This window comes from Bos javanicus, chromosome 6 (assembly GCF_032452875.1).
Source record: "Bos javanicus breed banteng chromosome 6, ARS-OSU_banteng_1.0, whole genome shotgun sequence".
Classification (NCBI taxonomy): Eukaryota; Metazoa; Chordata; class Mammalia; order Artiodactyla; family Bovidae; genus Bos; species Bos javanicus.
Genome location: NC_083873.1, coordinates 13,498,540 through 13,511,111, shown reverse-complemented (window position 1 = coordinate 13,511,111; position 12,572 = coordinate 13,498,540). Strand labels below are relative to the sequence as shown.

The following is a 12,572-nucleotide window of genomic DNA, read 5'->3' as shown; positions in this document are numbered from 1 at the left end:
AATGTATGTATATATCCATCCAAAAAGAAAGAGCAGCAAATCTGTGCCAGGTGTCTATGTTGAGTCTGAATTTACCCACAATTACCCCAGCAAGTAATTAAGAGAAAACTAATTCAGTACTGAAATTTCTGGGGCCTCTCAGATCAAGTACAAACCTCTGCTCCAGAGAAACATCCACACTCCAGAGGTGTCTCTTAATGTCCCGACCAGAAAGATACACAGTGTCACTTCTGCCACGTCTTTTGTCCACAGTAGGTCACAGGGCCAGTTCAGGCTCAGGGGAAGGAAAATAAATTCTAGATTCCACTTCTTGTTGGAGGAGTGGCAGGGTCACATTGCAAAAGAACATGTGGGTCGGAAGAGATTGTTGTGACCGCCTCTGGATCACACTCTGCCACAATCAGGCATATGGCTGTGTGTGCACTTTGAAATAGGGTGGTCAGGGAAGGCCTTATGAGACAGCGAAGTGACATCTGAGCAAAGACCTGAAGGAGAAGGGAGCAAGCCTTGTAGATATCTGAGATAAAAGCATTCCAAAGTAAAATAAGTAAATACAAAGACCCTGACGTGGGAACAAGCCTCACAGGTTCAAGGAATAGTCGGGAAGCCACTATCACCAAACTAAGAGTGAGGATGAGGGAAAGAATGGTAGAGATGAGGTCAAAGAAGTCCCAGGGGCCAGACCATGTAGGGCTTCGAGGGACCTGGAAGCGGAAATGGACAAAAGGATAAATGATTGAGATTCCTACTTACATTCATAGGTTAGGCCTATGAATTAGATTGGGCTTATGAATTCATAGGTTAGGCCCCTCCTACGTGGTGTTGATGAAGTCAGTGAAAAGTTTACAAAGAACTTCTTCTCTACCAACCCCCTAAAAAATTCCCTCCTGATAATTCTGTTATGGTCTAGTCACTAAGCTGTGTCCAACTCTTTGCGACTCCATGGACTGTAGCACACCAGGCTCCTCTGTCCATGGGGTTTCCCAGGCAAGAATACTGGAGTGGGTTTTTTGTCTCCTTCTCCAGGGGATCTTCCTGACCCAGTGACTGAACCTCGGTCTCCTACATTGCAGGCCGTCTCCCGCATTGCTGGCGGATTCTTTACCAATTGAGCCACCAGGGAAGCCCTAATAATTCTGTAAATAGTCTTATTCACTTCACAGGCAACTCAACTCTACTTTTGGAGTAGAGTCCTGGCATAGTTTGCACAAGAAGGAGATGCAGCCTCTGAGAAAGATTTGCCTGTACTTCTCAAGCCTTACTCTGTATGAACGGATTATTTATTCATATAAATGAACACGTGTGTACACATATACACATGTGTGTATACTTGGGAATCTAATTGCAGTTTCAGTTACTACATAACTTCCCATCTTACCAGTTCCTGAAAACTGCATCTTCTTTTTTACTTTTGTGTGTGATGTAGTTACTGATTTTAAATTTTAAAATATGATGTTTCCCTGTTATAATGTGTTTACCTTAGAGCATGAACAGCAGTAGTATTTAAAGCACGTGTTCAGAACTAATTATGTGGCATTTGGTTGCTTCTTTTCAGGGAAACTTTTAAAAGCAGAGTATATCCTGGGCAGTCTAATAAGCAACAATGGAGCAACGGGTAAGGTGCTGTCATATCGTCACCATAACCTTCACGCACTGTCCCTACCCGAATTCCAGTTCAGAAACAACTCAATGACCTCGTAGTTACTGTGCACTGAATATTCCCGAAATCCCTGGAACTGGCTCTGCCCCAGTGAAAGAAGTGGCTTTGGTTGAGCAGTTTACTTCTCTATGTTTCCATTTTCTCTTATTAAAAAGGAAAACAAAACAACCAAGTCTTCTAATATTGCCCTGCTCTATTGTGGAGGGTGTTACCTAATCAGCATTAGTTGTGGAAGTAGGTAACTCCCTGGGCTTCAGAAAAGGCTCAGCTGAAGCTTTGTAAAGAATTGTGAATGGAAATTGAGCCTGTAAGTTCAGGAGAATACACTTACAGCTTAGTGTATTTCAGTGATCTGAAAAATAAACTGTATTTGGCTATAGAGAAAATGTAATAAAAACTTATTTTGAAATGGATTTCTTAGAATATTTTAACATACATGAAAGGAAGGAAGTCCTAATAGTTGAGTAACAAGTAATTTAAGCCTCAGATATCTTGTCTGAATTTCTAGGCGTTCAACAAGTTTCCCAACAAGTTGAACACAATTTCCAGTCAACTTTTTTTATTCCTATTTTTTGGCTGTACCATGCATGGCATGTGGGATCTTAGTTCCTGGACCAGGGATTGAACTCATGCCCCCTGTTGTGGAAGTGTGGTGTCTTAACCACTGAAGCTAGGAAAGTGCCCTAGTTGACTTTTAAGCTCAATATACTTGGATATAAGGTCCCAAACTCCTTGAAACTTGTAGACATTTCCAGTGGGAAGCCAATTGGAAATAAAAATATTGACGATATACCTCTTTTCTGTGGCCACCATCACTAACCTACAATATGCATTATTTCCCATCTTCTGCACTCCCCGACACACACACATATAGATTAAAAGCCAGGGAGAAAGTAAGGGGGTCAATGGGGTAGAGAATAGTGAGCGATTATGATAAAGAGCCTGACTATTTTTGATGTTTGGCCACTGGCAGTTATCAGGCCCCAGCTTCTTGCCCTTGTGCCCCACATCTGGACAGGCTGAGTTTTTTTTAAAGCTCATTTATCAGTAAACCTTGGCCTAGCTTGTGGGAACCTTTACCCCAGCCCCACACCCTAATCAAAATAAAAAGAGAAGCCATCCACCACTCCCTTCACTTAAGTCAAACAGACCAGCTTAGGTGCCTTCCCTGCCCTCCTCAGAAAGGCTCATTATGTGAGCACTAAATCTTTTCATATCCTCCCGGTGCATGTGTGGGATCATCAGTTTCAACATCCAAACCAATTTTGGGTGAATGGGATGGATCCCGCCCTCCTCTCAGGAACCACAAGACAGTGGAAGTGACACTGTAGTTAATTAACCTGGGAAGCCTTGGAGGCAAGACCACTGAGGATGAGCCCTGGAGTAGAAAGAGGAGGGAGCAGAATCCCAAGTAGTGGGAATGACAAGTGCAGATACCATGAAGCAAGTAAGTGTGTGTGTGTGCATGCATGCATGCAGGTGTTCAGTCATGTCTGACTGTTCATGACCCTGTGGACTGTAGCTCACCAAGCTCCTCTGTCCGTGAAACTTTCTAGGCAAGCATACTGGAGCAGGTAGCCTTTTCCTACTCCAGGGGATCTTCCCGGTCCAGGGGTCGAACCCACATCTCTTGCATCTCCTGTATTGACAAGCGGATTCTTTACCACTAGCAAGAGTTGGCTGCTATTATAAGGAGAAAGCAATGGCACCCCACTCCAGTACTCTTGCTTGGAAAATCCCATGGACGGAGGAGCCTGGTGGGCTGCAGTCCACGGGGTCGCTAAGAATCGGACACAACTGAGTGACTTCACTTTCACTTTTCACTTTCCTGCACTGGAGAAGGAAATGGCAACCCACTCCAGTGTTCTTGCCTGGAGAATCCCAGGGACGGGGGAGCCTGGTGGGCTGCAGTCCATGGGGTTGCGAAGAGTCAGACACGACTGAGGGACTTCACTTTCACTTTTCACTTTCATGCATTGGAGAAGGAAATGGCAACCCACTCCAGTGTTCTTGCCTGGAGAATCCCAGGGACGAGGGAGGCTGGTGGGCAGCCGTCTATGGGGTCGCACAGAGTCGGACACAGACTGAAGTAACTTAGCATAGCATAGCATAAGGAACACAAGCAGAGCCCAGTTGGTTATCAGGAGAGGTGGGGACCAGGCAGGAGTCAATTCCTGTGAAGCCTTGTAGGTTATAGCAAGGAGTTTAGACCTTATTCTACATACAGAGAAGAGACTGTTTACCGAATCTATGTCACATGTGTTCATGAAGGCTTCCATGAACATAGTTTTATTTCACCAGGCTATTTCTTTAATAATTCAAGGTCAAAAATGTTTTTCTTTCCCCCTCTCTTTTATTGTAGGTACCTGGCTATACAGAAATGAAAGCGACAAGGTCCTGGTGCAGTCAGTCTGCATACAGATAAGAGGGCAAATTCTGCAGAAGTTGGGTACAGTCATCCTCTCAAGTCTCATTTACCAAGTCTGGCTAAGAGATTTCACTGTGGGCTTTTCTCATTGGATCTGGTTGATATTGTTTCACTTCCCTTAGTTTCCTCATCAAAAAGAGACTGTCAAAAAGAGACTGACACTTAAGATGCCAGGAATATTATGAGCATTAACAAAACAAAATAGTTTTCTGTTGAGTTTTGTTAAAGAAACTTGCGTTTCTATATTGTGACTTTTCTTGGTACTGTTTCTGGCATCTGGCTGTCAGTTCAGCAGGACTCCACGTGATAAGTGATACTCTTATTCTAAACCTATGCTGGGCTTTCCAGATGGCGCTAGTGGTAAAGAATCCACCTGCCAATGCAGGAGATGCAAAAGACACGAGTTCAGTCTCTGGGTCAGGAGGATCCCTGGAGTAGGGAATGTCAACCCACTCCAGTATTCTTGCCTGGAAAATTCCATAGACAGAAGAACCTGGCAGGCCACATACAGTCCATGGGGCTGCAAAGAGTCAGATATGACTGAGTGCACACACACACCCTGATAACTTACCCATTTGTTCCCCAGAGGGTATTTCTGAGTTTTACTAGCAAAGCTTAGAGGACCTTAATTGTATTTTAAAATGCAAACTAATGTATTTGAAATTTTTAAACAGAAGATGGTAATTGTTATCTTGAAAATAATGGAGATAATCACTTATATTTAATATAGTTCATATGTACACATGTGATATGTAATATTTCTTACTGTTTCCCTGTGAAAGGGAAAAATTATCTGTATTAAACCAACCAGAAAAGCAGATTGTTGTATTTCTAGCAGGTTGCTATCTGCTCATTGCTGTCAATCTAGTCTAGTTGTAAATTTTCTTACAAAATGCAAAATCATCTTTCTGTATTAGTTTTTAAAAGTATTTTCTGATACAAGAGCACAGATACTAGCTGTTTGTCCTGTCTCCTTTTTTCCAGGGATGTGGTATGAAGCAGCAGAGTTAATATGGGCCTCAATCATGGGATACCTGACACTTCCTCAGCCAGACAAAAAGGTTGTTTGTCTCATGTTTATTTTCTCATTTCCTATATTTGCCTTTGGAAAGTTATTACCTTATGGCACAATTGAGTTTCTCATTTATCAATTTTATTGGTTATATTTTTGTTGATTCTTCTGGTTTATTGACTGCCAAAGCCTTTGACTGTGTGGATCACAACAAACTGTGGAAAATTCTGAAAGAGATGGGAATACCAGACCACCTGACCTGTCTCCTGAGAAATCTGTTTGCAGGTCAAGAAGCAACAGTTAGAACTGGACCTGGGACAACAGACTGGTTCCAAATCATAAAAGGAGTACATCAAGGCTGTATATTGTCACCCTGCTTATTTAACTTATATGCAGAGTACATCATGAGAAACTGGGCTGGATGAAGCACAATCTGGAATCAAGACTGCCAGGAGAAATATCAATAACCTCAGATATGCAGATGACACCACCCTTATGGCAGAAAGTGAAGAGGAACTAAAAAGCCTCTTGATAAAAGTGAAAGAGGAGAGTGAAAAAGTTGGCTTAAAGCTCAACATTCAGAAAACTAAGATCATGGCATTCGGTCCCATCACTTCATGGAAAATAGATGGGGAAACAGTGGAAACAGTGTCAGACTTTATTTTGGGGGGCTCCAAAATCACTGCAGATGGTGACTGCAGCCATGAAATTAAAAGATGCTTGCTCCTTGGAAGAAAAGTTATGACCAACCTAGACAACATATTAAAAAGCAGAGACGTTAATTTGCCTACAAAGGTCCATCTAGTCAAAGCTATGGTTTTCCCAGTAGTCATGTATGGATGTGAGGGTTGGATTATAAAGAAAGCTGAGTGCTGAAGAATTGATGCTTTTGAACTGTGGTGTTGGAGAAGAGTCTTGACAGTCCCCTGGACAGCAAGGAGATCCAACCAGTCCATCCTAAAGGAGATCAGTCCTGGGTGTTCATTGGAAGGACTGATGCTGAAGCTGAGACTCCAATACTTTGGCCACCTGTTGCAAAGAACTGACTCATTGGAAAAGACCCTGATGCTGGGAAAGATTGAAGGCAGGAGGAGAAGGGGACGCCAGAGGATGAGATGGTTGGATGGCATCACCAACTCAATGGACATGAGTTTGAGTAAACTCCAGGAGTTGGTGATGGACAGGGAAGCCTGGTGGGCTACAGTCCATGGGGTTGCAAAGTCAGACATAACTGAGCACAAGCATGAATGAACGAACAATAAGACCAGAAATATTTAAAAACTCCCTCTCTGTTTTGCCCATCCTTACTCACAACTAGACTCCTGGCATGTAGTTAGTGTTTCTCTATATATTTGCAACTGTCTGTTTGTATATTTATTTCTACTGATCCATTTATTTCTACTGGTATTGATTTTATTATATATTTAGCCTTTACCTCATTCCGCAGCAAAGTTGGGATGGCTCAATTGCATTCTGTAAAATCATTCTCCTTTGGTTAGGTGGGAAAAGACCTCAGCCATTTACATAGCATCTTTATTTGAGAAATTGAGAAGCAACATTAGGTTTCCTTGATGTACTCATCCTCTGTGACTCTGTGAGAACATTCTCCTTGTTAACTGAAGCTTTGGGTTATACATTTCCCTGAACTCTGTTAGGAGCGCTGCTGCCTACAATCCTTTTAACAACACAAATGGAGTTGGGGGTGGGAACTCTTGCTTGGGTCAGTTCTTTATACCTAGCATTGTGGACAAGTTCATGTCGACAAGCAAGCAAAGCCCCGCTAAGAAATAGCTGAGTTTACATTATGCCCATGTCCTCAGGATGTGATCATCTTTCAAGCCCAGTGACACCCAGTCAAGAAGTATCTTCAGAGTCATAATAACAAATGATAATAATCAGCAATGGTTCATATGGAGGGCCAGTCGTTGACTTTGGGCCTTGAGAGCGAGAGTTGACTGTAAGTTCCTCATCTGTGTTTTGTTCGTATTTCGTTACAGGGCATTTCCACATCACTAGGTATATTGGCAGACATCTTCGTCTCCATGAGCAAGAAAGATTATGAAAAGTTTAAAAGCAATCCTGACATTAACCTGGTAATCATCACTTGGCAAAACTACGGGGCAGAGTGGCATCACCTACAAAACTGTCAGCGTTATTCTTGGTTAGTGCTCTCTCCAGGAGTCAGGAGTCAGAGGATCTCCCTGTATCTCCCCTCACAGTATCTCAGAGTATCTCCCCTCTTCGAGTAATGTGAACAAGCCTGGGGAACATTTCCTATGTTGCCCCATTTGGCTTTATTACCCCAGCATCTAGCACAGCACCAGACCTACAGAAGGTACTAGGGAAAAAAAAGAATGAATGAAATCAAAGTGATAAATGCTTTGAACCTCATGATTTCCTTTCAGATTATCACAAAATTCAGTTTCTACACTTGAACTCTCTCAGTGACAAAGTAAAAGGGTAATACCTTTAAGACTTTAATGACAGTCTGTTCAAATCAGGGCATCAGTTGCTTGTCTGGGCTCCTATCTGTAATAGTAATGATTATAAATATTTATTTGTTGTTTTATAACTCAAGAAGTGTGTGTACATATGTATGTGAGCCACACACACCACATCTACCTAGGCATAAGGTGGAGCAGAATGTGTCACTCCCATTTTAGAGGAAAGTAAACTGAGCTCTAGAGAAACTAGGTAACCTCCGCAACCTGCGCAGTCAGTAAGAAAGAGAACTGGGAGCCGAAACCAGGTCTCTGACCAGTTCAGAGCATTGCACAGACATTGACTGCTCTCCTGCACTGCACTCAAGTTGACATTTTAATAGTATCATCAACATTGCCTTTTTTCAAATACCAAAACAACAATAGTAACTGTACTCAGTACTAATTAGTGTAGCATAAGAACACATACTGGAGAAGGCAATGGCAACCCACTCCAGTACTCTTGCCTGGAGAATCCCAGGGATGGGGGAGCCTGGTGGGCTGCCGTCTATGAGGTCGCACAGAGTTGGACACAACTGAAGCGACTTAGCAGCAGCAAAAATACGTTTAGCTTGCTGCTTGTACTCTGAATCTTAGCAAAATGTTGCATTTGCTATCAGACAGACCAAAACACAGGAAAGGGGTTATGTTCTTTGTCCGGTGAAGTTATCTCTGAGGATCGTTTAAAATTGCAAACTTCCCTTCGCCTTGGACCTCCTTGATCTCTTCTTACTGTATTTTTCTCTGGAACATTTATTGCCATCTCAAATATTACACACTTTACTTATTTTGTGTGTTTTTGATCCCCTCCCCTTAATAGAAAATAAGCTCATTGCAGCCTCATTGTCTCCTCTCTCCTTCGTGGCTAGAACAGTGCTTGGCACATGGGGATACTCGATACATATTTCTGGAATAAATGAATGAATCTTAATTGCTATGAAATTGTACATTAAAGCCTTCTTTGTCAAGAACAATGCATAAATCATTAGTGAATCTGACTACAAAACGCTCAGAGTTCTGTGAACAGAGAGCTGCACGATCCTCTGAAGAAACTAGTCTGAATTACTTTGCGTGGGCAGGCACTGCGAATGTTGGCACATGTGAGGCTCTCTGTGTGGTGCGAGTTGGGGATGGATGGTGTATGGGTGTGCGGGAAAGGATGGTCAATGCCCTGGGGTCTTTACCCACTTACTCTTTCTTGGCACTGTTCTGAAGTGGTTGTGGTGAGGCGCAGGGCACCCCTCAGAATCTTGAAAGAAAAGCAAAGGAATTTTATAGCCTGCCTTTTGCTAATGGGTAAATAATTGTCAACAGTACACTCGGCCTCTTGTTTTCTCACAATACACTTGGCCTCCTGTTCCCTCACAGGGCTTGCTGAAGGAGTTTGACCACCACTTGCTGTCAGCCGCTGAGGCCTGCAAGCTGGCGGCTGCCTTCAGCCCCTACACGCCCCTGTTCGTGCTCACGGCTATGGTAAGCAGGGCATAGCCCCTCCTTGCTCCTCGCCCAGTGACAGACATCACCGGGGGAGGGAAGAGTCTCACCTTAAGATAGGATTTGTGTGCATCATTAGATAATTGTGAGCGGACTTCATGTATGTAGAGGTCATATCAGTCAGAGTAGTGACATCCTGCTGATGGGGAGCTAAGTTACTGCAGCCAGGGCATATGATGTTATCTGCTGTAGAACAAGGGTTCCCAAGCATGTCAGAATCACCTAAAAGCCCTTTCAAAATACGTATTTTGGGGCTCTACCCTAAATCCACTACATGTAAAGGCCTGGGATTCTTACCCAGAAATCATTCATTATGGAATATCTCCCAGGTGATTCAAATACCCAGAGGGATTTGGAAGCCACAAGTCTATTGTTTTGACCATCAATAAACAAATTACGTGTTTGTACATAACAAAATTATTACGTCCATGTCCCATGTATAGACTCTGTTTGCTGAAACTAACATTAGCAACAATGACAGCAATTTTATCATCTTTGATCAAAAGCATCAGGGCTACAGTAGAATGGAAGCTAAAGCTAATTTCTTACCCCTTTAGCCAACCAATCACATATGTCCCAGTCCCTCCTCCTGAGGCATCAAAAAGACCACAGGTCCTTGACTCAATGCTTATGTATTTTTATTAGAATATCCATGGCACATGTTTCTTTTTTTTTTAAATACTATTTCTAATGACTGTCCTCTAGGAATGAAAACTTTTCCCTGATTCACTTCCAGTTTCTAATTCAGTGTCTGATTTTGTATCTGATGTTTTCCTCAGAATATCCGTGGCACGTGCCTCTTGTCATATAGTAGTTCTGAGGACTGTCCTCCAGGAATGAAAAATTCATATTTATATGAAGCCAAAGAAGCCTTTGAAATTGGCCTCCTCACCAAGAAACGTGATGAACCAGTTACTGGAAGACAGGAGCTCCATAGTTTTCTTAAAGCTGCTTTTGGTCTCACCACTGTGCACCAAAGACTCTATGGGGAGATGGAGACCGTCCGAACAGCAAGTCAGCTCTGTAGTGAAGCTATGGGAAAGCTGTATACTTTCAGCAATTCCTCCAGAAGTCAGGAGAGAGAAGCTGTCTCTCAGGAAATCATGTCTGTTATCACCCGGGTGAAGGAACAGTTACAAGTTCAAAGCTTCTCAAATTTAGATGACAAGTCTTACGTTCCAGAGGGATTCAAGCGTGGGTTAGAGAAGCCCATCTTACATGGGCAAGTGGATTTCCCAAAAATCCTTGAAGCCTATTCACAGCACCACACTTCAGTTTGTGAACTATTTGAAAGCACTTGTGGGAACAACAAAAATAAACAGAAAGGTATGAAAACAGGAGTCTGTATCACAGATCTAAAGACAGAAACACAAAACACAGATACCGTGAGTGCCACGGAGGACAAAGCACATTTTGAAAAAGGCAGGGTGATATCTTCTTCCCGAATGGCGATGAACAGTCAGGAGAAACTCAGGAGGGCGGGAAGGAGAAACTGGGCCGGTTCTGATGCGTTTCGAGTCTCTGTGGATGAAGATGTGGAGACCGAAGCTGAGTCAACAGACCACAGCAATGGTGGGGGAGCTGTCCTGAACAAGTCTCTGAGTGACAGCCTGAGCTCCAGTTCTTGGAGCCAGTTATCAGGGTACAAATCTTCTACAAGCTGGGAGGAAGTGAATTATCATGTTGATGATATGTCTGCCGGAAGAGAGCTGAGCAAGGAGGGGCATCTTGTGGACACGCAGTGTTCCACTGCTCTGTCAGACGAGCAGGAGGTGAATGGGGCAAGCAGAGCTGAGCACCCACTGTCTTCAGAGCTGCATGGTCTCTCTCTCCAGGTGCCCAGGGATGACAGGTTAGAGTCTTCTCAATGTCAGCTGCACAAGTCCACGCCCTTGGCAACCTTCCCACCTCACAGCACAACAGGCACTTCATTGGCCTCTGGTGGAGGGTGGTTTAAAGGAGGCATGCAGGAAGTTGAAAATGTGGGGTCCAGAAATACTTCTGCTCATTCCAGACCCTTATTTTGTTCTGCTTCTTGGACTTCTGATTCTGGTTGGCCTAAGAACATGACCACGTATCCTTCCATCCAAGAAGAAGAAACCTTTGAAACAATTGATGAGTTTCAAGAAATCAACGGAGATGCCAAGGATGGGGATGAAGAAGAGAAGAGAGAAGAAATCAAAGGAGGCACAGGTCCTCCATTTAAAGATAGCCCCTGCTGGGTTGACCCAGAAGGAAAAATAGCAGAAAGAGCAGAAGATGTTCCCGTAGGCTTCCACTCAGTCGTGGACGAGTCTCGGGACAAAAGCTCCATGGTAGCATGTAACTCCTACACTCCTCATTGGCTTGTTGAAAACCCTAACTCGGGAAAAAATGGTCTCTCAGTCAAAGAGCAGGGCATTGACCCTGATGCCTCCACGGTGGATGAGGAGAGCCCACTGCTGGGCAGCGCAGATGTTCACACCACGAGCACACGTGGCTCCCCGAGACCGTGCACTTGGAAGCAGCCGCACGTTCAGGGAGCCCAGATCCCCAGTTCCTCAGTAAGCAGAAAGACTTCCACCCCTGTCCTCAGCGAGGACTGCACTACCACGGAGGAAGCAAATGAACCTGGAAACCTGCTAAACTGCAGCCAGAACTCCAGCTTATCCTCATCTTGGTGGCTGAAATCACCGGCAATCTCCAGTGGTTCTTCTGAGGGAGAAAATCCATGGTCTTTTCTGAATTCCAGTGGAAGTTCTTTTGTTTCATTGCCAGGAATGACAAAGCAGGCGATCCTTGAGGCCCGCACCCTGCAGCCTGATGACTTTGAAAAACTCTTGGCAGGGGTGAGGCATGATTGGTTGTTCCAGAGACTGGAGCATACAGGCCTTTTTAAATCCAGACAACTCCACGGAGCACATAGTAAGTACACCCTTTCAGGAAGCATCTCTGTATGCTGAGGGCCCTCTGTCGTTTCTGTTCTGTGGATCACTTAAAGCTTGTGGAAGATATAGACAGCTGTGATGCTTTGTGAGTACACAGAGAAAGATGTAGTTCGGGGGCCTTCTTCACTCTGTGTGTGATGGACTCTAAAGGTTGCATAGAGGCTCACTCAGGCTGCTTCAAACATTAGACATTTGCTACACAGGCAGTAAGGGAGGATCTTACAGACCATGGGAGCAGTCATCAGTCAGGGTTTGAAACAGCTCTGGATGCCACATATACTCAATATCTATCTCCTCTGTCGATTCTCATTGCCACAGCTGATTTTTCTGTTTCCCATTCAAAACCCCAGGGAATGGAGTTTGACCTAGTTACACATCATCCTCCTGGTAGGCACTCGTCATGTTCACGCCTATGCTGAGTGGTTTCTTGCCAGGCACTGCGTTGATCGTGTGCATTTAGCAGCTGCTTCCTGCCTCAGGAACAGCGCAAGGAAGCCTGAGCTGGGGCCACCCAGCCGTCAGTGTGTCTGACACAGCCTAGAAGTGGTGGAGAAGCTGGGGAGAAGACCAA

General features: G+C 44.0%; 1 protein-coding gene across 11 annotated transcripts in view; it reads left to right on the top strand.

The window, feature by feature from the left end:
* Positions 1-12,572, top strand: part of ALPK1 (alpha kinase 1) — a 121,786-nt gene that overhangs the window by 98,194 nt on the left and 11,020 nt on the right. For 7 of the 11 annotated variants that reach the window (XM_061419377.1, XM_061419371.1, XM_061419372.1 and 4 more), the window contains 6 exons: positions 1,556-1,615; positions 4,023-4,109; positions 5,073-5,149; positions 7,098-7,193; positions 8,949-9,053; positions 9,854-11,978. In XM_061419377.1, the coding sequence (XP_061275361.1) occupies positions 1,556-1,615; positions 4,023-4,109; positions 5,073-5,149; positions 7,098-7,193; positions 8,949-9,053; positions 9,854-11,978 (2,550 nt within the window). Of the gene's footprint in view, positions 1-1,555; positions 1,616-2,944; positions 3,108-4,022; positions 4,110-5,072; positions 5,150-7,097; positions 7,194-8,948; positions 9,054-9,853; positions 11,979-12,572 lie in introns of those variants that run through there. The other 4 variants (XM_061419379.1, XM_061419375.1, XM_061419374.1 and 1 more) reach the window with 4 other exon arrangements.